At 36.4% G+C, this 27677-nt stretch overlaps 4 protein-coding genes across 4 annotated transcripts; all 4 read right to left on the bottom strand.

Moving 5' to 3' along the window:
• Positions 1–6862: 6862 nt before the first annotated feature.
• LOC130452329 (ATP-dependent DNA helicase pif1-like) lies at positions 6863–7675 on the bottom strand. Its single transcript, XM_056791544.1, has one exon. The coding sequence runs from the start codon at positions 7673–7675 to the stop codon at positions 6863–6865; it is 813 nt and encodes a 270-aa protein (XP_056647522.1).
• Positions 7676–12714: 5039 nt separating this feature from the next.
• Positions 12715–13530, bottom strand: LOC130452328 (uncharacterized). Its single transcript, XM_056791543.1, has one exon. It carries the CDS (start codon positions 13528–13530, stop codon positions 12715–12717), a length of 816 nt encoding a protein of 271 aa, XP_056647521.1.
• Positions 13531–13827: 297 nt separating this feature from the next.
• On the bottom strand, positions 13828–15675 carry LOC130452326 (uncharacterized). Its single transcript, XM_056791542.1, has one exon. The coding sequence runs from the start codon at positions 15673–15675 to the stop codon at positions 13828–13830; it is 1848 nt and encodes a 615-aa protein (XP_056647520.1).
• An 8154-nt stretch (positions 15676–23829) lies between these two features.
• LOC130452325 (piggyBac transposable element-derived protein 3-like) lies at positions 23830–27639 on the bottom strand. The gene is made up of 3 exons (XM_056791541.1): positions 27005–27639; positions 26826–26941; positions 23830–24038 (listed from the first exon to the last, which is right to left on the bottom strand). Exons 1-3 carry the CDS (start codon positions 27637–27639, stop codon positions 23830–23832), a joined length of 960 nt encoding a protein of 319 aa, XP_056647519.1.
• Positions 27640–27677: the final 38 nt, after the last annotated feature.

Raw genomic sequence — 27677 nt, 5'->3', positions numbered from 1 at the left:
GTATTTCCCATTTAAAGACAATGAGGAAATAATTAGTCCAGAGAAAGCTCGACCAAATTCCATCTTTTTATTCGATGACGTAGCCTGTGACGGTCAGCAGAAAATTCGTGAATACTACTCCATGTGTAGACATAAAGATATTGATGCTGCATATCTTTGTCAAACATACTCAAAAATACCGAAACAGCTTATTCGCGACAATTGTAATGTTATTGTGTTATTCAAGCAGGATGAGGTGAACTTGAAACATATATTCGACGAACACGTATCTCCAGACATGACGTTTGACACGTTCAAAAATGTGTGTTCAAAGTGTTGGTGTGATCGCTATGGTACTTTGGTAATTATGAAGGATTTTACCCTTAATGGTGGTAGGTATCGCAAAGGATTCGATAAATATATAAAATTGTAAGCTGCATCTTTAGTCCATACCAAAATGTCTGACGATAAGGTTGCTAATGCATTGCGCAAGAAAAAAGTATCCGAACTTGCCAGATCGATTCGCAAAAAATACTTGTCGTTGAAATTAGGTAAATCAGAGCAAGATGAGTCTATTAATAAACTATTCAAGCCGATATCTAAACCACTTGAAGAAATTGTGCAATCCTCAAGGACATTACAAAAAACGATTACAAATTTAAATCCAAAAAAGGAAATAAAGAAGGAAGAACCTGATGATGTGTTTACACCTTTTCTCGAAACGGAACCGGTGGCCGAAACCGATGAATCCGGAAATATTACACGTTCTGAATCTCCAGAAGAGATACGCCCCGAAATTTCCCAGGAAGCTTTCGCAGACTATTTGGACCAATATTCAGTCATCAGTTCATTAAAGATTACATCCAAAAAGATGATAAAATTGATAAAAATTATGGTCTGATATTCAACGATGAAATCGGTTGGTCATTAGGCAAACGTCGAATTGCATTTGATGGAAAAACCGGTAATATAAACATACTACCTGAGAAAAACAAAGGAGGAAGATTTGTAATTGGAACACCAGGCTTGTATGAGCTTCTATTTTACCGAGACCCCAGTTACAATGATCAAGATTTACAGAACTATAAAAATCTTTTGACAACAACTGAAGTTCATTTAGATACGTTAGATCGTCTTAGGGGGTCAAGTACTGAAAAATATCACTACATCATAAAACCTTTATTCAAAACAAAATCTCTAACGACGACGAATAGATCGTCGCAGGTATTGACTCGTCTAAAATCGATTCCTTCGGCAAAAGGAAAAGGCATCGATCGTTTAAGATATAATGATAAACCTATGGAGTATATTTATTGGGATGATGCGAATGAATTGGTGGAACGTTTGAAGTTGTTGATTGCTTCAAAAGAGGCAGGTAATACGTCACACGACAACGAAATAGTAGCAATTATCAATGAACTCAAGGAGGCTGATATAATAGAATAATACAAGTTGAAACTTGTTCATTTTAATTATGCCAGTCGATAAATTCGGACATAGACATCAAACGCCCTATGCACGTTTACCAGTGAAAATTACGTTACCTCATACACAGGACGGTAATATTGATATTGAAAATATGAAAATTTGTAATGTTAAGGAACCGACAACAAATAGTGATGCTGCAACAAAAAAATATGTTGATGTGCAGTTGAATGACCTACGTGCTATCAACTCGCCATTAATTCAAGCACATGGTGTGGTGCTGCAGCAACAAGACCGTGATATAAAGGATTTAGCTGTAGGATTGAACGAAATGAGAAATGAGCTTCATAAGACGAAAATCCCCATATTACAGGCGCACATTACTAACTTACAAAATAAAACTAATGAAATTGATACATTTATTTCGCGAAATTCCCCTGTAGCAGCTACGAAGAAATACGTTGACGATTCAATTGTTGCAGCCAAAATATTTATTCGAAAAGAATTCACTGCTTCTATTAACATGTGTGTTGAGAGTATACGTGAGTTACAAAAAGAAATTACAGAAATTATCAGATCCGTCTCTGATATGAAAACTAACGTTTCGGGCATTGTAAACAATATTAAGGTTATGAATACGAATACCGTTAACCGCATTAACAGTCTGGAGCTGAAGCTAGCTGGTAGTGCGTCATAATATGTATTCTAAAGAAAAAATTCATCTTGTAAACGAACTCCACAAACCGATACGGAAAAAATTTCCTCGGAGACGCACTATTATTAAGGGTCTTGACGATCTTTGGCAAATGGATCTTGCGGAGATGAGGAATTTTGCATCACAAAATAGGAATCATAAAATGATACTGGTCGTCATAGATTGTTTTTCAAAGTTTGTGTGGACACGCCCACTAAAAACGAAGACCGGAGAGGAGATTACTCGGGCATTCTCGGACATTCTCGCTCACACTAGACGAATACCAAAAAATCTGCAATCTGATCAGGGAAAGGAATTTTACAACAGCAAATTTCAAAATTTAATGAGAAAACACAACATAAATCATTATAGCGTATTTAGTACAATGAAAGCCTCTATGGCAGAGCGAGTTATAAGAACGCTAAAATCGAAACTCTACAAGTATTTCAGTTTAAATGGCACCTACAAATGGATTGATATTCTGCCTGAAATAACTCAAAACTATAACAATACAAAACATTCCACATCAAAATATAAACCTTCTCAAGTCAACAAATCCAACGAAAAATCTATTTTGAATAACACCTATAGTCATTTAAAGATAGCCGGTCCACGAAAATTTAAAGTTGGCGACATTGTGCGCATATCCAAGGCAAAGCATGTCTTTGAAAAAGGATATACACCCAATTGGACTACAGAACTATTCAAAATCACCAAAGTTAAAATTACCAATCCTGCTACGTATTTACTTGAAGACATGCAAGGTACACCAATCAGCGGCTGCTTCTATCATGAAGAACTACAGAAAACATCGAATCCAGACATTTACTTAGTTGAAAAGGTGCTCAGAAGAAGAAAGGGTAACAAAATGTACGTCAAGTGGCTTGGTTTGGATAGCAAACACAACAGTTGGATAGAAAATATTGATATTGTATAGATTTTTTTTTTCGGTTCGCCGCGCTAAAAACCTTGAAAGAGCTCTATAAATTGGAGTGAGCTTTGGATATCAAACCCAGTTAGCAACATGAGTTCCCAAGATAGTGGTTGTGTCGACATCGAATCTGATTCGAGTAACTACAGTTCAGAGTTAGATAGAATATTGGAAAACTATGAGACTGCTGTCAAGTCTGAAAACATTTACCTGCTTTCAACACATTATCCAATTTCGGGGTATGAAGTAAAATGTGGAATAAGTCCTGCAAGATCATTCACACCTGCTGTTATCTTATCTCAAATCTTAAGTTCAGCAAAATATCTTTCAGTACTTATGAATGGAATACCTTTATCTCAATTATTATGTCACAACATATCTTTCATACCGGAGACGAGTTCAATCCTGATTCATTACCATGTGGAGATTACTGTACCATCACCCCATTGAATTACGATGACAGTAAGGTAATTTTAGTCAAGAAACATGGTGTTGAGTATTACATGGATGAAGAAGAAGTATCGCAAATTTTAGAATTAAATAATTTGATTATACAACGTATATCTGTGTTAGAAAATTTGAATTTTTGTGAATATTATTATAATGTTTTGGATTTCTGTAAAAATACCTTCTCCGAAAGTCCTTTACAAATTTTATACGCATTTTGTTCTATTACACCAAACGATATGTTACACAATGCTCTTAGAGAATTTGTATACTTTTATAAAGTTAAAGTTATCAATGATTTAAATAAATAATTATTATTGTTATTGTTGTTTTTTTTATGTTACTTTTAAGTCACCCGGTATACGTTACTTTTAACTGTATTTCAGTAATAAGACGCTATCAGTTAACCGCAGATTTTTATATTACAAGATTAGCGCTCCCCCCGCTGTTATCATCGCAACGAATCTGTCTCGATTACGTGCGTGATACCTTACATTGACAAAAAATCTCTTTTTATTTATACGTTATACTTTTATGTTACAAGATTAGCGAATAATAATGGTATATATAATTTTTTAAAACCCAAAGACTTTTAACCGACTTGGTATATCAGCGCTCCCGCTGTTATCATCGCAACGAATATATAACTTTACGCATGCGCAAAAACGAAGTCTCTCTCTCTCTTACACATTGTCTCGCTGCTCTCTCTCTAACACACGGTTTTCCCTATTTCTGTAGTCAGACATACGTTGCTCATCTACTGGAGTCGAATATATACTTTAGTAAACGTCCTAGTGAATGTATACAAGTTAAAATAATTTATTTTTTTTCGAATATAAGGAAATAATAACTGATCTAAAATCACAGCTATTGTATCTAAATGGTCGATATGTTTGTTTACATACAGTTACAAATTGTGACGTCATCACTAATACTGCGTATTCCATCCAACCCTGGTGCTTTTTCATTTTTGCTATTTGTTAGTGCATTTCTGACTTCTGATTCTAAAATATCAAGACATTCATCAGAACTTGGTAGATCTATGTCTTGTGGTCTTCTGTCCCGAAGGAGCTGTAGAATATATTCTTCCCAACACCTTTTTATATGTTCCTCCTCTAACTGGATCCTTTGTTCGCTAATTCTTGTTATGTATGGTATTCTTTTCTTTGTGTTACCAGTTAATTCTTTCAGCTTCCTATGGAGATTTAATATGTCATGTTTTAAATTTCCGACTTTCTCAAGAATGTTGACAGCAATACTTCTACTTGATTAGATAAGTCTATGATAGTGTTACCATTAGCTATTGATATGGGTTTCTCCCCCTCTCCTAGGTTAGAGACAATTAGATCATAAATTTTCATTAACTTCTCAATTTCTTTGTCCCTCACCTCTTTCCTTTCTTTTGGTGACATTTTCTCCATTTCTAGGATCGCATCAATGTCCATAACTTCTACCGCCATACTCTATTCTCCAAAATATATCAAAATTCTTTCTTTTATATAATACTATCTGTTTTTGCTGCGTGCGAAAATACGCAAATTATTATCTTAGGTTACACTTATCTTGGGTGTATCAAGAGCATGCCGAAAGCAGGAGCTCACACAATTGACTATGAGCCAAAAATACTGTATCATCGGCAAAGCGAATTGTATTTATTACGTCTTCGCCTATCTTCATTCCCTCTGTTCTTCCCCAAAGTGCTTTTTTAAATATAACTTGAGAATATAAGTTAAACAGGACTGGCGACAGTACACATCCCTGTCTTACTCCTCGCTCAACTGGTATTTCGTCTGTTAATAAGTTATTTATCTTTACTACCGCCGTCTGATTCTAATATATATTTTTCATTAACGTTACATCCTTTGCATCGAGATTGATATTCTAAAGTTCTTCAATAAATTTATTATGCTTTACCCTCTCAAATGTCTTATGATAATCTATGAAGCACGTGTGAATAGTTTTATTGTATTCACGCATTTATGTAGGAGAACATTCATCGCGAAGGGTGCTTCTCGAGTTCCCATTCCTCCTCTGAAACCAAACTGGGTATTATCCAGTTGCTGCACACATTTCTTTTAAATTCTGTTTTTCATTAATTTTAATAATATTTTCTAAAGGATGTGCCATCAGGCTAATTTATCTATATTGATCGAATATTTGAGGGTTATTCCTTGTGGGTATCGGTATGAACACTGATTTCAGTCATTCCTCTGTTATATTTCCTTGTTGGTAGATCTTATTTAGTATCTTAGTGAAGTTTTTTAAGTTCGATCCATCTAATGCTTCTAATAGTTTCATTAGTATTCCATCCAACCCTGGTGCTTTTTCATTTTTGCTATTTGTTAGTGCATTTCTGACTTCTGATTCTAAAATATCAAGACATTCATCAGAACTTGGTAGATCTATGTCTTGTGGTCTTCTGTCCCGAAGGAGCTGTAGAATATATTCCTCCCAACACCTTTTTATATGTTCCTCCTCTAACTGGATCCTTTGTTCGCTAATTCTTGTTATGTATGGTATTCTTTTCTTTGTGTTACCAGTTAATTCTTTCAGCTTCCTATGGAGATTTGATATGTTATGTTTTAAATTTCCGACTTTGTCAAGAATGTGAAAACTGTTGACAGCAATCCTGCTACTTGATTAGATAAGTCTATGATAGTGTTACCTTCAGCTATTGATATGGGTTTCTCCCCCTCTCCTAGCTTAGTGACAATTAGATCATAAATTTTCATTAACTTATCAATTTCTTTGTCCCTCACCGCTTCCCTTTCTTCTGGTGACATTTTCTCCATTTCTAGGATCGCATCAATGTCCATAACTTCTTCCGCCATACTCTATTCTTTAAAATATATGAAAATTCCTACTTTTATATAATACTAGCTGACCCGGCCACGCGTTGCTGTGGCTGAAGTTTTTGTTATATTACATTATAGTAAACAATCTAAGAGGAACGATAAAAGAACATCAGACACGGAGTCCACTATGCTTATTTACACAGATGGTATTTGAAAAAAAAAATGGTGATCTCCTTATTTGACTTTCTACTACTATAACCCTTTAGTACAATGAAATTATTTACGAACAAAGACGAAAATGTTGATGGTGGTATACAAATTCACTGGATTGAGATTTGAAGGGGAAGTACGTTGAACACAATTAATTAAAATGTTCTTACACTTGATATTAAGCAGAAATCAATACAAAATAAAAATTTATCAGATTTATTATTTCCATTTAATTTTATAACAAATAAGTATATTACAGTATAATACAGTAAATAACATGTGACGCTTAAACATCATGAATGAGGTAGGCAAGGCAGACAGTCTTAAACTTTTAAACATTAATGTCTCTTTTTTTGAATTATAAATACTTTCAATTTCAATTTAATTTAACACCAATCGGTGCACAATGTTTTTGGTTAACCTGTCTTTAGCTAACACAAATAGATTCGACGGTTTCCCAACACGTGAACACGCAACATATAGTTGCCTATGAGAAAAACATGGATTTTCCAAATCTAAACCACAAATGGACATTGTTTGACCTTGAGATTTATTTATAGACATGGCGAAAGCTAAACGAATTGGAAACTGTAGCCTTTTGAAGGGTATGGTAGAATCTGATGGTATCATCGGAATACGTGGCAGCAAAACCACTTTTCCTTTAAACTTCCCAGCCAAAATGGTTGCTTCAAGAATGTTACCGGTGATCTTTTTGATGACCAAACGCGTACCGTTACATAATTGAGGCGGATTCAAATTACGGAGGAGAATAATAGGGGAACCAATCTTTAATCGAAGATTATGTAGTGGCATTCCAGGTATATCTAATGAATTTAAAAATTCAATCGGAAAATTTACACTTTCATTTTCATCAACAACAGTATCGATTGATTTAAAAGACATCAGATCGCCTGGTAACAACTGTTGTATCTGGAAGTTAATTTCGTCAACATCAACGTTTTTGGCTGCCAAAATCGCCCGTTGACTGAGCCATTCATGATTCAAATAATTATTCTGTATATCCGGGAAAATACTCTGAATCAATTCATTTTTATCCTGAACAACAGTGCAAAAATTGTCTGGTAGTTTAATGCATTGCGTATTTGGTTGCAGTTCTATTTTACCGTTCCCAATATCTAGTAGTTGTTCGAAAAATATTTGTGCTGATGGATCATTTTGCAATTGTACTCGCATATTTATGGTCAATCGAAGTGTTTCAACACTTCGCCATAAGAATGATTGTTTCAAACATGCATTAATCTCATCCGCGAAAGTTGAGCGAGGTATAACCGGTAAGGTCTGCCGGAAGTCACCAGACAAAAGTAAGATAACACCACCGAAAAGTCTATTATTGCTGTTTAAATCTTGCATAGTTCTGTTTAATGCTTCAAGTGAATATTTGTGTGCCATTGTGCACTCATCCCAAATTATTATAGAACTCTTTCGCAACACTGCAGCTATTCCACTATTCTTTTTGATGTTACACATTGCATCTGGTTTATTATGAACGTCCAATGGCAGCTTGAATGTTGAATGTGCTGTTCACCCACCATCCAGTAAAGTAGCCGCAATGCCTGACGATGCTACTGCTAATGCGATTTTTTGTTGCGACCGTATTTTGGCAAGAATCAACGATATTAAAAATGTCTTACCGGTTCCACCGGGTGCATCCAAGAAAAAAAAACCGCCTTGTTCAGCAGCAACAGCCAGCATAATCCGATCATAAATAATTTTTTGTTCTGCTGTCAGTAATGGTTCACTGTTCATGATAATTGTTGCTAAACTTCCATGGTCATATTGCTTTTCTCGTTGTAAATCGGTATTGACTAAGTCGGTGGCTGGACGATTAGGTGATGGCATACCATAATGATTAAGTGGTAAATTTGAAATAAGAACACATAAATCCTCGATCAAGACCAATGCTTCATTGTACATCTCTGGTGTATAATCTATGTTTTGGCATTGATTTGTTTGTCTAATTCGGTGCAAGATGTCTTCTGTCATACAATTTTTATATTTTTCCCACAAAGTTTGTGCTTGCGAGGGATAACATGTCGTCAAAATAATTGCAAACAACTGACGAATGTTATTCGGTGTTGATGTCAACGCAGCATCAGCAAGCGTTAAGTCCCAATGGTTATCGTCTTCTAGCAATTGCAGTTCACGACATGCATCCTGGTATGTATTGAATACTCGACCATTAACTGTTCGTAAAAATTCAAAAGACGTTGGTCCGGGAACATTCACCAATAAAAAACGTAAATAGAAGCACTCACGTTGCTTTGGATGTACCGTGTAAAGTCTCCCCAATGTCTTAGCTTTGAATATGCCTGTAATGGAAGGATGTGGTTTTCCTTGTTTCCGTGGCTCCCATTTTTTACTGGATTTGTTCCATGTGAAGTAACGTGGAACATCACCATACACCAATGTCTTCGCGAATTGGCCAAAAACATCAGGTTTTTGACACAATGTAAAAAATTCAGTTAGAGTCGTTTTCGGAGCTTCGAACGCTCTTTGGAGAACATTTTCTCCAGTAAAGTATACACGTTGACCGTTTTCAAGATGTATTGCCAGATGTTGGACAGCAGGATCTCTTTCGTGGATGGGAAAGCTGAGAATATGCCAAATAGCTTCATTGCTGCTAATGTATCTGCCCATTTGGTATCGTGCTATTTCGTCATTTTTATTTATGTTTTGTACTTCAAATATGGCCAAATCACTGCCTTTGTTTACATATTTACAAATATACTTAATTGATTTAACAGAACTGCAAAGCTCAACATTGATATGAGCTTTGTAAGTTTTTGAAAGTAGTGGTGAGTATGGTACCACCCACTGATTATCAAACTCAACTTGATTTGGAAAGTTCGGCAGTCGCATTGTAAATGTGTGGCCACCATTCTCAGTACTTCTGCGGCGATACATTGGATAACCATCAATATCCGTGATCGTGTCATTCGTATGCGGCTTTGGGAAGTTTTTTTTACATTTTCCATTTTCCATGCACGGTGACGTCATGTTGAAAGCACCGCATGGCCCATGGATCATGTGTTTGGTGACAATATCAAATAATTCTTGATCAATTAATGGGTCTGGAATTTCGGCTGAAATTATTTGATCGATTTCTTCAGGACGGATTCTATCTTTAAGCCAAACCAAAATGTGGGCATGAGGCAAACCTCGCTTTTGCCACTCTATCGTATACAGCCAACAACGTGTGATACCAAAAATTGAATATTTAACAATAAAATCAATTAAGGATTTCAATTTTTGTTTAAACACCCGTGCAGTTAAATCATGACGATGAATGGCTTGTTGTCCTGGCAATAGTAAAGTTTGTATCTCTTCCCAATTCGGATTACATGTGAATGTAATAAATAAATCCGGTCGGCCGTAATGACGTACGTAAGTCATCGCATCTTGTATGTATTCCTGCATGTTCCGTGGGCTGCCGATGTAGCTTGAAGGTAAAATGAAAGCATTACCGATGTCATTGGGATTTAAATTTCCATCGATGTTTCCAGCAACAGCATCTCGTAAGTGAATATATTCTTCCGATCGTAGTTTCGCCTGGTTGAATCGAAGGAATCGCAAGCGTTCGCTTTCGACCTTAGCATACATATCAACAATGTATTGATGGAACAGCTGACGATATCGAAGGATATAATTGTCTTGATGTTGTCTAACCATTATTCGGTGTGCGTAGTAGTTCATTGAGCTAACTTTTTTATTTCTGTAATCACCTAAAAAAATAAAAAATAAAATGCAATACGAAATTAAAATCTATACATACAGTAAGAAAATAAATAGATAATTGTCAAATTTACCGGTATTTGGATCATACTGTTTGATATTGAGGTGATATTCATCTTGTCCTTGCCAAAATATTAATGGATATTGTAGTGCATCATATGAACGGTGTAGATCCGAAATCGTACTGACAGTGTTGTCTCGCCGTGTAATTTTTATAGATCTTTCGTCAACTGGATCACCAACCATGATAACAGCAACCTCATCAACAGTTGGAGCGTTGAATCTACCAGCATGTTCACCTAATGGTACTTTGTCGGCTTTAATGACGATTTGATAATTGTCATTTTGCAGTCGTGGCGAAACTCTTTTGATCAATTGAATTAGTTGATTGTGATCTTCTAAAAAATTTTCCAATAATATCACAATTGCTCTTTCCTCTGCTTGTTCAATAAAATTATACAGGCACCGAGTCGTCACGCGCTCTTCACAATCGCCCATAAAATAAATTTGAAGAAATTTCGGATTGTTATCAGGCATTGGCATCAGTGATCCGATTTTATGGTACACCTGGCCTTGAATTTTGAATGAAGTTTCAAAATTACGTCCATCGGATGCACGATCGCAAATTTTAGTTGCCCCAAATGACGTCATTTGGAAGCAAGAATTAAATTTGCGTATCTTACGCAAAAATAATTTGGAATCATCTGAATTGCCAGTAAGAAGGGATAATAAAGGCTCCGGCGGAGCGGGTAGAGGTGACAGCACAACTTTTCCTGATGCGCAGCACATGCCGGCTGCTTCATTCCGAAATTTCAATGCCTGACAATATTGACATACTTTATCCATTCCACCGATAGCAATTTTTGAATGCGCTGAGTAGTTAATATCTGGTGCATATTCAAAGGCAAGCCGAACGAATGATGCACGTGTTAATGAGCGGCTGATCCGTTGCCTTTGTCGATCTAGTACTCGTACTGTAGCTATGTTTCGTTCTCGTGTCGCTCTTGTTCTCGTAATATTCTGTTGCAGACGTTCGTCACGCTGTTCTTGAGATTCTTGTGCACGACTTTCTGCAGTCCTGATTCTTTGAGCTGCATTTCTTGTTTCGATTTGTTCTGGTAATTGCTGAGCTCTTTCAACACGTTTGCGTCGTGCCTCTCTGGTGCACGCGTTGTTGAGGTTAGATTTTTTCGGTGGCATTTGACTGAAAATAATAAATTAATCGTTTAAATATGAGAAAAAAAAATTGAAAATCATTCTAATTAAGTTTTATAATTATGTGATAATACTGACATGTACATATTTAAATTATAGAGTTTAAATAATAATTTCAATAAGAATTGAAATACTAATTTAATCGTTTAAATATAAGAAAAAAAATCTGAAAAACTTGTTATCATAGCACATTGAAATAATAAGTGCTAAATAATTTTTAATAGAGATTAAATAAAAACAATAAAAACAAATATTTGTACAACTATTGAAAAAGTGTAGGAAATTGTGTATCATTTTTTCATTGACATTTTAATTAAATTTTATAATTATGTGATAATACTTACATACATATATTCAAATTAAATTATAAAGTTTTGATCAATGAAGCACAAATAAGTAAAAAGCAGGATTAATTTCACTGTATTATCTTCATTATAATATGAATTCAATTAACATTTCAGTCTAAGTAACACGTGGCCGGCTATGCTAACACCAAAAATTTAAAAAGTGGAAATAATTGAATTATGCGGTATTTCGTTCACTACAAAATAAATTTAATTAATTTTATAGCGTCAACAACACGTGGTAATTATGCTGTGAAAATGTAGCTTATATGACACGTTCGTAGATTTACCATAGCAGCGCCATCTATTGATTACTTACTCAACCCAGTCGAAAGGTATCGACATCTGTTAGAATCATTTGGAGTTAACAGATAATTTTGACTGTCAAATAATAACAGACGAATAATTAGCAATAAATTAAAATTGCGACTATAATTTGAGATTTAAACTATCCTATCTCTCAAGTTGGATCGAACTGCACATGGTGTGCAAATTTTATTATAATCGGTTAAGTGGTTTAGGAGTCCATTGAGGACAAACATTGTGACACGAGATTTATATATATTAAGACTAGCTGACCCGGCGAACTTTGTTCCGCCTTATTGGCAATAAATAAGCAGTTTTTTTTTAATTGGAAAAAATACAAAAAAAATTAAATACTTACATTAATCATTTATAATTATTTCTGTATTTTAGTACATATGTTGCTCTTCATTTAAGTACCTTGTGTTACACGACATTTTTTGTTTTATTATCAGGCGCAAAAACAAACAACGCAGATGGTCTTCCGACCCGTGAACATGCCACGTATAATTGACCATGGGAAAAACATGAATGTTCCTGATTTAAACCACAAACTTTTAAGGATTGGCCTTGTGATTTGTTGATGGTCATGGCAAATGCAAGACGTATCGGAAATTGTCATTTAAATTCAAACGGCATCTCAGTTGGGATCATCGGTATCCTCGGAATGAGAACTTCTTCACCTTTGAATTTTCCTATCATCATCGTAGCGTAAATTACATTTTTCATCAATTTTCTAACCACCAAACGCGTACCGTTGCACAGTTTTGGTTGGTTTATGTTTCGAAGCATGATTACTACGGAGCCAACCTTTAGGCGTAAATTGTGCGGTGGTAAGCCAGGCACATCCAAAGAGTTTAAAAATTCAATTGGATAGTTGGTGGCTTCATCTTCATTTGTGACGCAGTCAATAGATTTGAATGAATGCATTGTTGCAATGATCTTATTTTGAATTATGTAATTTAGGTCATCTACATCTTTATTCTCAGCCGTTAAAATTGCTCGCTCACTCAACCATTCATTATTTTTGTAATTGGAAATAATTTCTGGAAATACATTGTTAATAAGTTCGTCTTTTGATGAGACAAAATTACAGAAATTATTTGGAAATGATATTAATCCGCTCGATTCATCGACAGGTACTTGACCATTACCGATAGTCTGCAATTGCTCCGAGAAATCTTCAGCAGATGTATCATTAAGCAATGTAACTCTCATGTTTGTTGTCAGTTGCAGTTTCTTCACATAGTGCCATAGATTTGACGATTTGAGGCAAGCGTTTATTTCGTCGGCAGCTGTAGATCTTGGAATTACTTGTAGTATTTGGCGGAAATTGCCAGACAGTAAAATCATTGCTCCTCCAAAACATCTCGAGTCATTGCGTAAATCTTTTAATGTTCGGTTAAGTGCTTCTAATAAACGTTTATGCGCCATTGTGCATTCGTCCCAGATGATGATTTTCGATACCGCTAAAACTTTTGTTTTGCAATATTACATGTTGGTTCTTCATTAGTTTGAAGATTTAACGGTAATTTGAATGCTGAACGAGCCGTACGGCATCCTTTTAACAATGTGGCTGCTATTCCAGAAGAAGCAACTGCAACCGCTATGTTAGATCTCGTCCGAACAATTGCTAAAACTAATGACGTGAGGAATGTCTTGCCAGTTCCACCAGGGGCATCTAGGAAATATAAATCACCATTTTCATCATCGATTGCCTTCATTAAAGTATCATAAACTTCCTTTTGTTGGTACTACTACTAAATCTAATTCCTGGTGATCATATTCACGTTCCCGTTCCAATTCTCGATTAAATGCGTCATTCATTTCACGATATGGTGCTGGCATTCCTAACCTGATTAATAAATTACCGCACATGAGGTAACACATATCTTTGATCAAGAGTAAAGCATGTTTATGTATCTCCTCATTCATCTCAATATCGTGATTTCTGGAACTGACACGAATTTGATGTAAAATATCTTCTGATATATTATCCTTGTATTTGTGCCACAGATTACATGGGTTTGATGGAAAACATGTCGAAATTATGATAGCGAATAATGTGCGTATCTGACTTGGAGATGCAGAGATAATGGCTTCAGCGATTGTCGTATCCCAATGACTATCGTTTTCTAATAACTTCAATTCTTCACATGCAGCACGATAGGTTGGGAATATTACATCATTAACAGTTCGTAGTGACTCAAATGAAGTTGGCCCACGCACATTTATCAGCAACAAGCGCAAATAGAAACATTCATTATTCTTTGGATGAACTGTATACATACGACCAAGAGCATCAGTAGAACGCACATCTGGATACCCAGGAACCGCATCGCCTTGCTTCCGTCTTTGAAAATTCTTCGATGAAGCATTCCAAGTATAATAACGTGGCATCTCCGAGTAAAGCAAAGTTCGTGCAAACTGATCGCTTTGGCAGATTGCAAAAAAACTGGTCAATGTAGTTGCTGGAGGTGTTTCAGCACGTTGCGTAGCATTCGAAGCCGTGACATATACTCGTTGATCATTCTCCAGATGCACCGCCAAATGCGTAACAGTAGGATGACGTTCGTGAATGGGAAATGCGAATATACGCCAAATCGCTTCATTACAGTTCACATAACGACCAACTTGATAGTGTGAAATTTCATCGTTGATATTCGAGGATTGTAATCCAAAAACCGACATATCACTGCCTTTCGTGACATATTTGCAAATATATTTTATGGACTTAACTGAATTGCAGTATTCAACGTTGCAATGTGTCTTGAACGATTTAGAAATAAGTGGCGAATATGGAACAATCCAACTGTTGTCGACAACGAAATCCATTCTTTTCACTTTCGTTGTGACAGTTCGACCGTTGTCATCTGGTGATCGACGCCGATACAGCGGATAACCATCATTGCCAGTGACAATCTCCGCCGTTAATTTCCGTGGATATCGTTTAGAACATTTTCCATCGATCATGCAAGGTGATTGGGGATTGATAGCACCACACAGTCCATGAATTATATTAGTAGTAACAACATCATGTAGGTCTGGATCGACTTCATAATCAGGAATCTCGGCACATATGATATCATCTATTTGGTCAGGCTGAATTCTTTCCACTAACCAAATAAGAATGTGTGCGTGCGGCAGGCCTCGCTTTTGCCATTCGATTGAAAACATCCAGCATCGAGTATCTCCAAAGACGCGTTGTTTAACAATAAAGTTCATCAGGGACCGAATTTTTTGCCTGAATATAAGTGCTGTGATGTCGTGTCTATTACTTGATGTTTGTCCGGGAAGTAGCAATTGAGTAATTTCTATCCATTTTGGATTACAGGTAAAAGTAATAAAGAGATCGGGCCGACCATAATGACGAACATATGTCATTGCATCTTGTGCATATTCATGCATATGACGTGGACTACCAATGTATGTCGCCGGCAGAATAGTTAATCGACCAATATTAGCTGCATTTCCTTCAGTACTAACTGCATCACGTAAATGGATGTACTGCTCAGAACGCAGTTTGGCTTGGTTCAACCTAATGAATGTTAAACGTTCCGTTTCTATTTTTACATACATGTCAACGCAATACTGCTGAAACAATCGACGAAACCTCAGCAAATAGTTGTCAGCATTTTGACGAATCATCAAACGATATGCGTAATAATTCATTTTATAGTGACTGACATTTCATGTCAAGTCACACGGGAATGCTATCGAACGGGATAAATTTCATGTCAAATCACACGGGAATGCTTTCGAACGAGATAAAAAGTCCTATGTCCTTCTCCTGGTTCTAAACTACCTCCCTGCCAATTTTCAGCTAGATCGGTTCAGCTGTTCTTGAGTAACTAACACGACTTTCTTTTATATATATAGACTATCTGTTCTTGCTGCGTGCGGATATACGCAAATTATTATCTCAGGTTACACTTATCTTGGGTATATCAAGAGCATGCCGAAAGCAGGAGCTCACACAATTGACTATGAGCCAATAACACCGTATCATCGGCAAAGCGAATTGTATTTATTACGTCTTCGCCAATGTTCATTCCCTCTGTTCTTCCCCATAGTGCTTTTTTGAATATAACTTGAAAATATAAGTTAAACAGGACTGGCGACAGCACACATCCCTGTCTTACTCCTCGCTCAACTGGTATTTCGTCTGTTAATAAGTTATTTATCTTTACTACCGCCGTCTGATTCTAATATATATTTTTCATTAACGTTACATCCTTTGCATCGAGATTGGTATTCTAAAGTTCTTCAATAAATTTAATATGCTTTACCCTGTCAAATGCCTTATGATAATCTATGAAGCACGTGTGAATAGTTTTATTGTATTCACGCATTTATGTAGGAGAACATTCATCGCGAAGGGTGCTTCACGAGTTCACATTCCTCCTCTGAAATCAAACTGGGTATTATCCAGTTGCTGCTCACATTTCTTATAAATTCTATTTTGTATTATTTTCAATAATATTTTCAAAGGATGTGCCATCAGGCTAATTTATCTATATTGATCGAATGTTTGAGGGTTATTCTTTTTGGGTATCGGTATGAACACTGATTTCAGTCATTCTTATGGTATATTTCCTTGTTGGTAGATATTATTCAGTATCTTAGTGAAGTTTTTCAAGTTCGATCCATCTAATGCTTCTAATAGTTCAATTGGTATTCCATCCAATCCTGGTGTTTTTCCATTTTTGCTATTTGTTAGTGCATTTCTGACTTCTGATTCTAAAATATCAAGACATTCGTCAGTACTTGGTAGATCTATGTCTTGTGGTCTTCTGTCCCGAAGGAGCTGTAGAATATATTCTTCCCAACACATTTTTATATGTTCTTTCTCTAACTGGATCCTTTGTTCGCTAATCCTTGTTATGTATGGTATTCTTTTCTTTGTGTTACCAGTTAATTCTTTCAGCTTCCTATGGAGATTTGATATGTCATGTTTTAAATTTCCGACTTTGTCAAGAATGTTAAAACTGACAGCAATCCTGCTACTTGATTAGATATGCCCTCCGAGATCAAATTGGATTTGATCCCGGACTGTTCTTGGACCTCTGAGCACTATTATTTCCGTCTTCTCTACTGCTATTTGTAGGTCCATCTGCTCTATCCAGCTTTTAATGCTTATCATGTTTTCCTTTATTATATCTACGCTGCCCCAATTCATATCGCTTTCAGCTAATATAGCTAGGTGGTCAGCGTATGCGATTGATCTGGCGCCGCCCTCCAGTTCTAATCGGAGTACCTCATCATATAATATGTTCCAAAGGGTCGGTCCTAACACCGGTCAATTTAATTTCCTGCCTTCTCGATACGCATACTCTCCTTTCCGTTGAATAGTCCTTTATAATATTTTCTAAATACCCTGGGGCCTCCATTTCATTTAATTTTTGTATTATGAAGCCCCAGTTATTTGAATTAAATGCGTTTTTGATGTCTAACATGACGAGGACTACCAATTTTCTTCTAGAAGTTTCCGCCGCATCGTGTACCCACTTTGCGGCGTCCACTGCTGATCGACCCTAGCGGAAGCCGTACTGCTGATCCGATAGAGCTGCTTTGCTGTCCAGGAACTTTTCTAATCTTTTTTCAATTAGGATTTCGTAATATTTTCCCAGACAGTCTAACAAGCATACCGGCCTATATGAGGCCGGCGAATCGGGGGGTTTCCCAGGTTTTAATAACAATATTAAATTTGCTATTTTTAATTCTCTGGGGAACACTTGCCTGCACAGTAGTTCGTTAAGAACGGATGTAATAATTTCAGGCCTGCTTGATATCTTCGGCTGCGGCTAGGATTTCTTCCGTTGTGAATTTTGGCAGAGCCGCGTCGATGCTGCCCTACCTAGAGAAGTTTTCTTCCCTTTTTTTAGGAAAGAGCAGGGACGCGGCCTCTAGCCGCTGCTCTTCGTTTAAGTTGTATGGGGCGACGGCCTTCAATGCTTTCATTGTGATTTTATATGCGTCGCCCCATATATCCTTTTCGAGGTCTACACATATGGCCCGCCATCTTTTCATTTTTTATTAACTTGCCCAGAGCTTTTTTTTCTGTTTGTAGGTTTTCTTCGCTCCGCTTCTTGTGTATGTCCTCCGGACAAGGAGGGAATCCTCTCGGAGTTTCTCTATCTCATCGTTCCACCAATATGGCATTCGCCTGTTGTTATTTTTTTAGTTTTTGTTTTACTTTGATACTTTTTCTTTAATATCCTTTAATACTAACTGAAGAGACTCGTAGTTCACCACCTTGTTGTCTGCTTATATATTTTTTATTCTTTCTATTAGTTTTTCTTTATTTATATTTTTATTATTATTTTTGTTTTTATTTATTTTGATTGTTTTATTTTTAATGTCAAAGGTGTTGAACCTGTGGTAGGTAAATATCTGATCATCGAGAACGTCCCAATTTACAATTTTTCTGAATGACCCCTCACTAGCAAGAGTCACATCAATGTGACTCCTGCCAGTGCCCCTTACGAACGTGGGTTTTTTGTTGTTTAAGGCTATTATGTTCATTTGGGCCATCAAGTCGTCCCAGAGGTCACCCCTCTTATCATTAATAGGGGATCCCCACTGAGACGATTTTGCATTAACACCCCGACGATCAGAAAGTTCTTTTTGCCGGTGACGGTATTCATCATTTTCTTTATTATTTTTCTATAATCAATCATAGAGATATTGGGGGAAATGTAGCAGGCCACAATCGTGATCTCGCAATCGAGCTCGACCACGACGTAGCCCGCCTCTCTTTGTATATTCCTCACCCCAATATCCCTATTTCTGAATAATACCGCCACGTCCTTTCTCTTGTCCTGTACCCAACCAACCCCCTCAGTCAGTTTTTTATTCGGTTCTGAAACGATAAGAAGATCTGCCTCGAGTTGAGCAGCTTTAGCGTGGGTGAGGTCATGGGATAGTTGTCATCCTTGGTTTTACGGATTCTTTTAGTGAAGGTACCGAACGAACCATGCCCCGTCAAAACCTGAGTGATATAGTAAGAAGTGGTTCTGTGTTTGCACATGACCCAGCTTCTTGTGTCTTTAATCAAGGTTTTTGTCCACTGGGCCTTCGTCTCCAGACTATCCCACCTCTCCTGTCACTTTTTATATGTTCTTTCTCTTGCCATTCGTCTATTACCGGCTAACCTGCCTCCTATTTTATATAGAAAGCATCTCTCAGCTATCATGAGATGGATCGGTGGGAAACCTGCTATAACTTAGACTGCCTTGGCCGTTACGGTCCTATAGGCAGCGGCGACCATCTGTGCATTACTTGGCACAGAACCCTGCGCTTGCAATAACCAGGCCCTCCTACATTCGGCATCAGTCTCCGTAATTGTGTTATCTTTTTATCGGCTTTTTCGACCGTATATTTCATGTGTTTTAGGAAGTTGAGGTTTTTCATTATGATCACTCCCAGATATTTTCTTTTTGGCCTCGATTCTTTGTCTTTCCACTACCATTTTGAAGGGGCAATTTTATGTCCGTTTCTTATTATCCAACGAACCGCTATAGCTACAGTGTTCTCTGCTCTATTCCTGACCTCATTTTCTTTGTCTCCTACGATGTAGAAGACGAGGTCATCAGCGTACGCGATAGTGGAAACTTTTGGGATGTACTCCAATTCTAGTATACCGTTGTATATAATGTTCTACAGGACTGGTCCAAGGACCGAGCCCTGCGGAACACCCATCGTGCACTTATGTGAAATGATGCCGGAAGTCACCCTCCTGCCACTCAGATAGTTCTTTATGTATTTCGTTAAGTATGGGCTGTTTCCGTTATCCTTACAAGCCATCACTATTTTATGCCATTTCGCGGTATTGAAGGCATTTTTCATATCAACAGCAACAAGTACACCCCATTTGCAGCTGGTTTTACCTACCATTTCCTTTAGTTCATCAATTGCCGACACCGTTGATCTTTTGGGTCGGAAGCCATGCTGGTGCGGAGATAAGAGGTTCTTTTTCTCGATCTCCTCAGCCAATCTATTTGTAATCATACGTTCTAGTAATTTTCCGAAAGAGTTGATCAGGCATATAGGGCGTCACTATCCTGTAACCCTGACCCCATATGTCGTTTTCAAGGTCTTTCATGAGGTCCTCCCAACATCTCTTTTTGGCTTGCAGAATTAATCTTTTTAGTAGTTTACTTTGTTCCTTCATACTGTCTTTTGTCTTAGCTGTGGGAGCTTTTCTCTGGTATATCTACGTCTTTGTCTATTGTATTCATTTCTTGGATTTTCAATTTCAGGATTCCACCAGAATGGTTGCATCGAGGTGTTAGCGTCGTTATTACTGGAGGCATCTTTATATGCCTTCACTATTTCCTCGTATGTTCCATTACTTTTTTTTAGTATTTCTACGTACTTTTCAGTGTTCAAGTAAGTCCTTTTCCTGTTGTTAGGGCTCATCTTTTTTATTGCTCCTTTCGTTTTTATCTGATATCGAATATGTCCATGGTGTGTATAGGGGTTGACATATTCTGTACACAGTTGGTGATGTTATTATAATGACTGGTATGACAGAGAGTAACGTCTATATGTGTTTTAGAGTTACCTCTTTCAAAGGTGTGATGGCCGTTGTTCATTGCTACCCATCCTGTTTGAGCCAACCACTCCTCTACCATTTGTCCTTTTATATCAGATATAGGAGATCCCCATATCGATGGTTTTCTGACGCAACCTCGTATCTCAAAAACTACTACTTTTCAGGAATGACAAAAAACATTTTATAATGAAATTGAAAATTTTTTTTATTAATTTAAAAAATATTCACTCTCTTAATAAATTTTTGAGATAAGTTTAGCATTTAAAACATTTAATCATTATTTTTTCTTTTATTTTCTGAGATACGTGTTTGCTGCAGAGGAAAAAACGTAACATACGTGATTGCGTAGTAATCTTTACAAATGTAAGTACATGGAAAAGTTTTGTTAATTATTTTATTTTGCGAACAAATTAACTTTTTAAATCATTCTTAATCGAATAAAAATGTTATTGTTTAACTTTTAAATAATAAGAGTTCTTAATTACTACAATATATTACTCTTTTAAATCTAGATAAATTTGTTGTCTTAATTCTAGTATTAGTATTAATATCACATAGTTTCATTAATACTTTTAATCACTTTCATTGGCTTTTCGAATAGAATTATAAAATCAAATAATCATCAAATATTATTTTTTTTCATTGCCTACAGACAATACTTGCAGATTTAAAAAAATATCATTTTTAATTTTCATTATTCACGTATTTTAAATTTTCATAAAAAGAGTGATAGTCCTTAGGTATTAATTGTTTGAGAGATAATAAGTCCATGTATTTTTGTTTAGTTAATGGGATTTCTTTAGAATATAAAGCCTTAATATCAGTATTGACAGAAATTTTTTTGTTCAAACGTTGTGGAAGATCCTCCCATTCGTTATCAAAGGATAACTTAAACATTATCTTGTCTTGACTATATTTTAATCCTCTCAACTGTAATACTGTTGGTGAACCAGTTTTATTTCCAGGCCGAATTGATTTGTAAAATTTTAAATCAGTAATTTTTAAAAAATTTATAATCAAGATATTTAACTTTGTACGGTTTTTTCATCCTAGACTCTCCAATAATTTTTACAAAGTTACACGGTGCATACAATTCGCGATCTTTTTTACGTCTTTCTATTGCTGCATGAACCGAATCACATTCCATCTGTGTGTGACCTTTAACTAAATATTTTTGACATATTTTAATATTATTTTTTGCAGCGAATTGATATAAAGCGTTAGCTATAGTGACATTGCGGTTCTGGGCACTGCAACCATCACTGTAAAATATAATCGGCGTATCAAGCTCAACTTCGGTTTGTAAAAAATCAAGAAGACAAGACGCAAAAACGTTACCATCCATGCCACCTTCACCTTCGTGCCATACATAACACAATACATCTCCATTAGCTATATTATACACTGTAAATTGATGACACTTTAATTTCTGTTTAAAGTAAAGAGCACCTGCTGGTAAATGTGGTATCATTTGCACAGCCTGGACATCTACAGTGAATGCCTTGATCTCTCCAGCAATAGTCTTTGTTTTATCTTGTTCTTTTTCATCCCGAGCACGGTCTTTTTCTTTCACATGATTATTGTACTCTTCTATAGATATATTTTTATTTTTAAAAGCAAAACAAGTATCGCAGAAGTCTTTACGCGGTTGAAAAATGTCAATATTCATAGATTGCATTTTTTTAAGTAAAAATCCATAGCTAAGCACTTCATTGTCTGGAATATTCAGCTCTTTCATAGATTTTGAAAAATCCCGGTATACATCTTGAGCAGACTTGTATAAATTATCTAAATATAATTTTGAAGTATCTTTTCGGCAGTAGTGTGACTCCATCTTGGGCAACTTATTTAAAAAATTCTCAACATGTGATAGCTTTCCTTTGACTTCTTTAGAATTTTTTCTAGTGTTTTTGAATTTTGTTTTTTTCAATAAACCGCAATCATCACTTTTCTTTACCCAGTTTAGAACTTGGGATTCTCCTAAACTCAATGTACTCAAGAACATTTTTTTACATACTAATAACCTTTGATTATTGACCATCAGATAATATTTAAGAGTGAAATTCCGCCGAGAGTCCTTTGAATTTTCTTTCCGAGGAATAATTTCTTTGGTAACAAGAGAGATCACGTAAGACTTCTTTTGGTCCCAACTTAAGTCCTTCCAAAATGAACTGAAAATTTTTTTTCTTGTTTTTTCAGAAATTTCATTGCACTTTTTGTTATGACTAGCAGCACATTTTTTTGACGTACATCCTGGTTTTATTTTTCTTTCATTTCTTTGAGTTAATGAACTTTTCTCACTCTTTTTCCTAGTTATGCTAAAATAACCCTTACCTTCTTCACGAGCTTTTTTTACTTTATTTCGTTCCCAGTCTTTAGTTTCGCCTTGATTCTTACGAGCCCTTTTTTTTGATATAATTCCTGAATGCTCACTAAGAGTAATTATTGATGGACGAGATGGACTTACGTCACTAGTTGCACTGTCAGTTTGGTTCAAAACTAAAGAGTTTGAGGAATTTAACAATCCACGTGATGAATGTGATTGATCTGAATCTACTACAAATAGTCCAGTAGTTTCATCTAAGTGCATATTTATAAATAAACTAGAATCAACATTCTCCTCCTCATCTTCGTCCATTGGTGTACATTCCACAGGAACAAAAACTCCAGTAGCTTCATCAAGTACCATTTCTACTTCTTGACTGTCACTTGTATTATTATTTATATTTTCGGATGACATATTTAACTCTAAAAAATATAAAATTTAGTGTCATGTGAGAAATGTGTCAGTAATAATAGGTTAGAATTGATAAATATTGTATTGTTAATACTTACTGTGATATTTTTCTACATTCCAATGAAAAATGTATTTATTAACTATTGTTTATTCACCGTCAGTGATAGTTACATTATATGAGTAGTTAAATTTTTTTAAAAACATTTAACTAAATCACACGGCTGAGAGGGAACTTGTTTATGCGCCATATTGTATTTTAAGATACGAGATTGCGCATGACATAGTTTTTTGAATTGAGATACGAGATTGTATTTTTTTAAATAAAAAAAAATTGGATGAATATTTTTATTTATAACTTTACAGATCGATGCGACGATATTTACCGATTAATTTTCCGTTTAAATCCCAAAATCGTTAAAAATCGAGTTACGAGGTTGCGTCAGAAAACCATCGATATTGCGGATTTCGCGTTTATATCTCCGGCCATTATGGATAGTCGTCTTCCGTTGTTTTTGGTAGCCGTTTCGAATGTTTTATCTATGGCCTTTTGGTATTCTCTGTCGCTGATATTAGGTGAGATATAAACGGCCGTCATAATGGTGCCCTTGGTTTCTATTTGTACGCAGTTATCACCTCGAAGCGCCTTATCTATTTATAAGTTTTTATTTATAATGGCTATCGCCACTCCTGCATTCTTATCTACGAGCCATCCTTTTTTTTGCGATGTTTTTGTTTGGCAAGGATATTATCATAATGTCTATGTGGTGTTTGTTTGCTTCGTCAAAGGCGATATCATGCGCTATCTTGGCCCTTCCCAAGTTCACTTGCAGTACGTTTATCTGTTTTTTGCCTATTTTTTTATCATTAGCCATTTTGCTTGTAACAGGCCCACATTCTCACCACGCTGTGCAGCAAGGTACGTGACCCCGGGCTATCATATGGGAAATTTATTGTAATATTAATCTTATTTATAACCGTAGGTATCCTAGTTGGGATTTTGTGGTAAAAGTTGGGATTCGTTCCTCTAAAACCTAGGTTAAAATAAATAAATAAATAAAATATAAATATAAATAAATATATAGATAAAAAATAAATAAAATCTTTGTTGTCGTCGTGTTGAGAGTATAGGAATCAACCGACGACAACTTCCTAAAATAGGCCTCCGGTGTATATTGCCGGAACCTAGAGACGACAGCAACGACAATTATAAACATATTAAAATCCGAATTTCTTCTTGTGGGGTCTAGATTTTGGACAAAGAGGTTGTAAAAGGACCTTTTGTCCATTTTAATTGATTTAGACCCTCTTTAGTCCTTATTCCCTAGGACTAATTTCCTGTACTCTGGACACCTCATGGTGTCCATCCTATGCCCTTCAATTTTGCAGGCCATACATTTCGCTACGGCCTTACAGTACTGGGCTCTATGGTTGAGCCCGCCACAATTGAGGCATTGCTTACTTCTGTCCTCCCCCTTACAGGAGGTCAGACTATGTCCCTATTCCAGACGTCTGTAGCACCTCAGAGGGGCTATTCGCTCCCTCACCCTACAAGCCGACCATCCTATTTTGATGGTTCCAATCTCTCTGAGCTTGCCGGCTTTGTTATTTGGAACGGAGAGAAGACACATCTGCCCTCCGAATTTTGTTTTTCTAAATAGTTTGATTTCAACCAGGCCTGCTAGGCCGGTCTGTTTTTCGACCTCAGCTTTCACCTCCTCCGAGGTGACCGCCAGGTCAACGTCAGTGACGCTGAAAACCGTCCCCCTGTTTCTGGTCGTTACACTAACCTCCTCCATTTTATTCATTATTGCATTTTTTAGGGTCTGTGCCTGACCCCTACCTTCGAGGCGGATGACAATGGCACCGCTATTTGTTTTTTTAACCTTATTGATGTTGACGTTGAGGCTCGCAACGTCAACTTTCTCCTTCATGGTTTTTAACACCTCGGCAAAGGGCCTGTTCCTGTCCTGATCAGGACAGATTTACCCTCCTACGACCTTCTGTCTCTGGAGGCTCTCGGATGTACAACCATGTTGTAGTTCCTACCGCTTTTGGTAGTGAATTCGAATATTTTTCTCGAGGGAGCTACCTCCCCACCGAGTATGAGGACATTCGTGTCCTCGCCCAGGTTCTCTCCGACCATTATCATTTCAAAATCTTTAGTAGGATCTCCATTAAGTCTGGCGACATAATGCCTCCACGCTTTTTTTTGTTTTTAAGGAGGTTACCGAATTCTCGATAACCTCGAAATCCCCGGGATTAAGGGCTTCCGCCAGCTCCCTGATTTCAAGAGTCATATTCTCCAACTCTTTTTCGCTCTTTGGATTTATTAGGACTATGCAGTCCTTTCTATACAGCGCGTCTTGGCTACTCATAGGGAGAATCTTTGGTTTTGGAGAACACTTTGTCCTCCCAAAATTTATCTTTGATTCCTTCAAAATCTTTGAAGGAACCTCCCTTTTCCAAGGCTGCCATGATTTTTTTGGCAGCCTCCGCTTTTTTGAGCTTTTCAGCTTCTTTCCGGCATTCTAACTTTACTTTGTATATATAAAATTTTAAAATCAGTGTATAGACATATAATAAAATCGTTAAAATTAATAAATTAAGACGGCACACGCTACAATTACAACTACATATTAAAAATCGTCACGCTTTCTTTTTCTTCCTCTTTGGCTTTTATCATTCCCGTAACGATATATATTACCCTATCGTACACCTTCTTTTCTCTAATGGCAGCGATCATAATGTTCCTACACCTCAGGGTGCCATTACTTCCTATTATTTTCTTTAATTCGTTTTGTTTTTGCCGGTGGACACGACACCTCCGTCACACCGCAGGTGGGGCATAGGTCGTCTCTCGTTTTTTTTTTATTCCATGAGTATATTTTCTGAAAGGCCCACGCCCCGTTAGAAATTGCGTAAAGTAGTAATTCGTTCTGCGGTCCTTCTTTCTTCTTCCTCTTCTTCTTTTCTCCTGACTTCTTCTTCCACAGTCCTTCTTCTCTCCTCTTCCTTCTTAACCCAGATATGCCTGAATTTTTTTTTTGTTTTCATTTTGTTCTTTCTTATTGTAAGTAGTTGTTTTTATGTCTCTGAAACATAATCATTTGGAAATTTTCGATTCCCATCTGTAATTTTTTTGAAAAATGACTGTCCTTTTAGAAGGACTGTAGTCACTTGAATACTATAATTTTATTTTCTATAAAAGTAAAATTTTATTTAAAACAAAGTAACATAAATTTATTCAAAAAATGTATAGAAAAAAAATAAAGTTTGATTAGATTTCTTTCACATGGTAAGGCTTAAAACATACAACATGTAATGCAGCATCACACTTCTCACACTTGGTGGAGACTTTTTTATGGCACATGCGACACCTGGTTTGCTTCCCTTGTGTCACAATTAAGTGATCAATACGATCATATCTCATCTCACAGTTATGTGATTGTGACAACTTCGATCTCTTCGCAAATTTTCGTTGGTTTCCTTCTAAAATGGTCATGACTATTCTCCTTCGAAATCTTAGATGATCCAGTTTTCCATTTTGTTCCCTGTGAAGTTACCATGCATTTTGAACCGCAAGATTTAACATGTGAAATATAAGAGGAATGTACCACTTCTTTCCTCTCAAACCTATTCTGTAGAGACTTATATTTTGATCTGCCCTGTCAACGCCTCCCATATATTTGTTATAAGTAAATATATTATGAGGTTGGTCTACCTTAATTTTCTTTTTTTCTTTGAGAGAATAACGACTAACTGAATGAGTAGGGTGAACAGGCAAGGCATTGGATGCTAAAGTGACAACGTTATTGTCATGCCATTTAACAACTACAGTGTTTTCTTCGTTAGTTTGGTATTGAATAAAACCTCTACTTTTTTTCTTGAACTGGGATTTATTTGCCAGTGGACATTTTGACGTGCGATTTTCTCTTATGGTTCCTGTTATCTTCAAATTTCTTCTAGTCATTTCACTCAGAAGTGGTATAGTCGTAAAGAAATTGTCGCAAAAAATGTGATAGGGAAAGCTTTGAATAGAATTGATTATGTCGGTATATTGCAGAATCACAGATGGTCCTAAACCCAGTTCCTTATAACAGGGCTTTATTTCTGATTTGGCACCTTGGTACGGCTCTACCCAAATAACATACCCTTTGCTGGTACAACCTGTCCATAATTTGTACCCATAACGTATGGGTTTACCACGTATGAATTGCTTACAGCCATGGCGACCATAATAAGGCACCATGGCTTCATCCACACTGTGATTTTCAGTTACTGGTGCAT

The sequence above is a fragment of the Diorhabda sublineata genome, unplaced genomic scaffold (assembly GCF_026230105.1).
Source record: "Diorhabda sublineata isolate icDioSubl1.1 unplaced genomic scaffold, icDioSubl1.1 Dsub_80, whole genome shotgun sequence".
In the NCBI taxonomy this organism is placed as follows: domain Eukaryota; kingdom Metazoa; phylum Arthropoda; class Insecta; order Coleoptera; family Chrysomelidae; genus Diorhabda; species Diorhabda sublineata.
Note: the sequence above shows the minus strand (reverse complement) of the source record. Positions and strands in the feature narration are given on the sequence as shown.

Excerpts from the sequence above, each read along its gene's own strand:
- LOC130452329 (XM_056791544.1), bottom strand. The coding sequence starts at position 7,675 with ATGCGAGTACAATTGCAAAATGATCCATCAGCACAAATATTTTTCGAA.
- LOC130452328 (XM_056791543.1), bottom strand. The coding sequence starts at position 13,530 with ATGGCGCATAAACGTTTATTAGAAGCACTTAACCGAACATTAAAAGAT.
- LOC130452326 (XM_056791542.1), bottom strand. The coding sequence starts at position 15,675 with ATGTATGTAAAAATAGAAACGGAACGTTTAACATTCATTAGGTTGAAC.
- LOC130452325 (XM_056791541.1), bottom strand. The coding sequence starts at position 27,639 with ATGGTGCCTTATTATGGTCGCCATGGCTGTAAGCAATTCATACGTGGT. Across the intron at positions 26,942-27,004 it reads GGTTTGAGAGGAAAGAAGTG|GGAACAAAATGGAAAACTGG; the intron begins GTACATTCCTCT and ends GTAACTTCACAG. Across the intron at positions 24,039-26,825 it reads GTTGTCACAATCACATAACT|ATAAGGCGCTTCGAGGTGAT; the intron begins GTGAGATGAGAT and ends ACTTATAAATAG.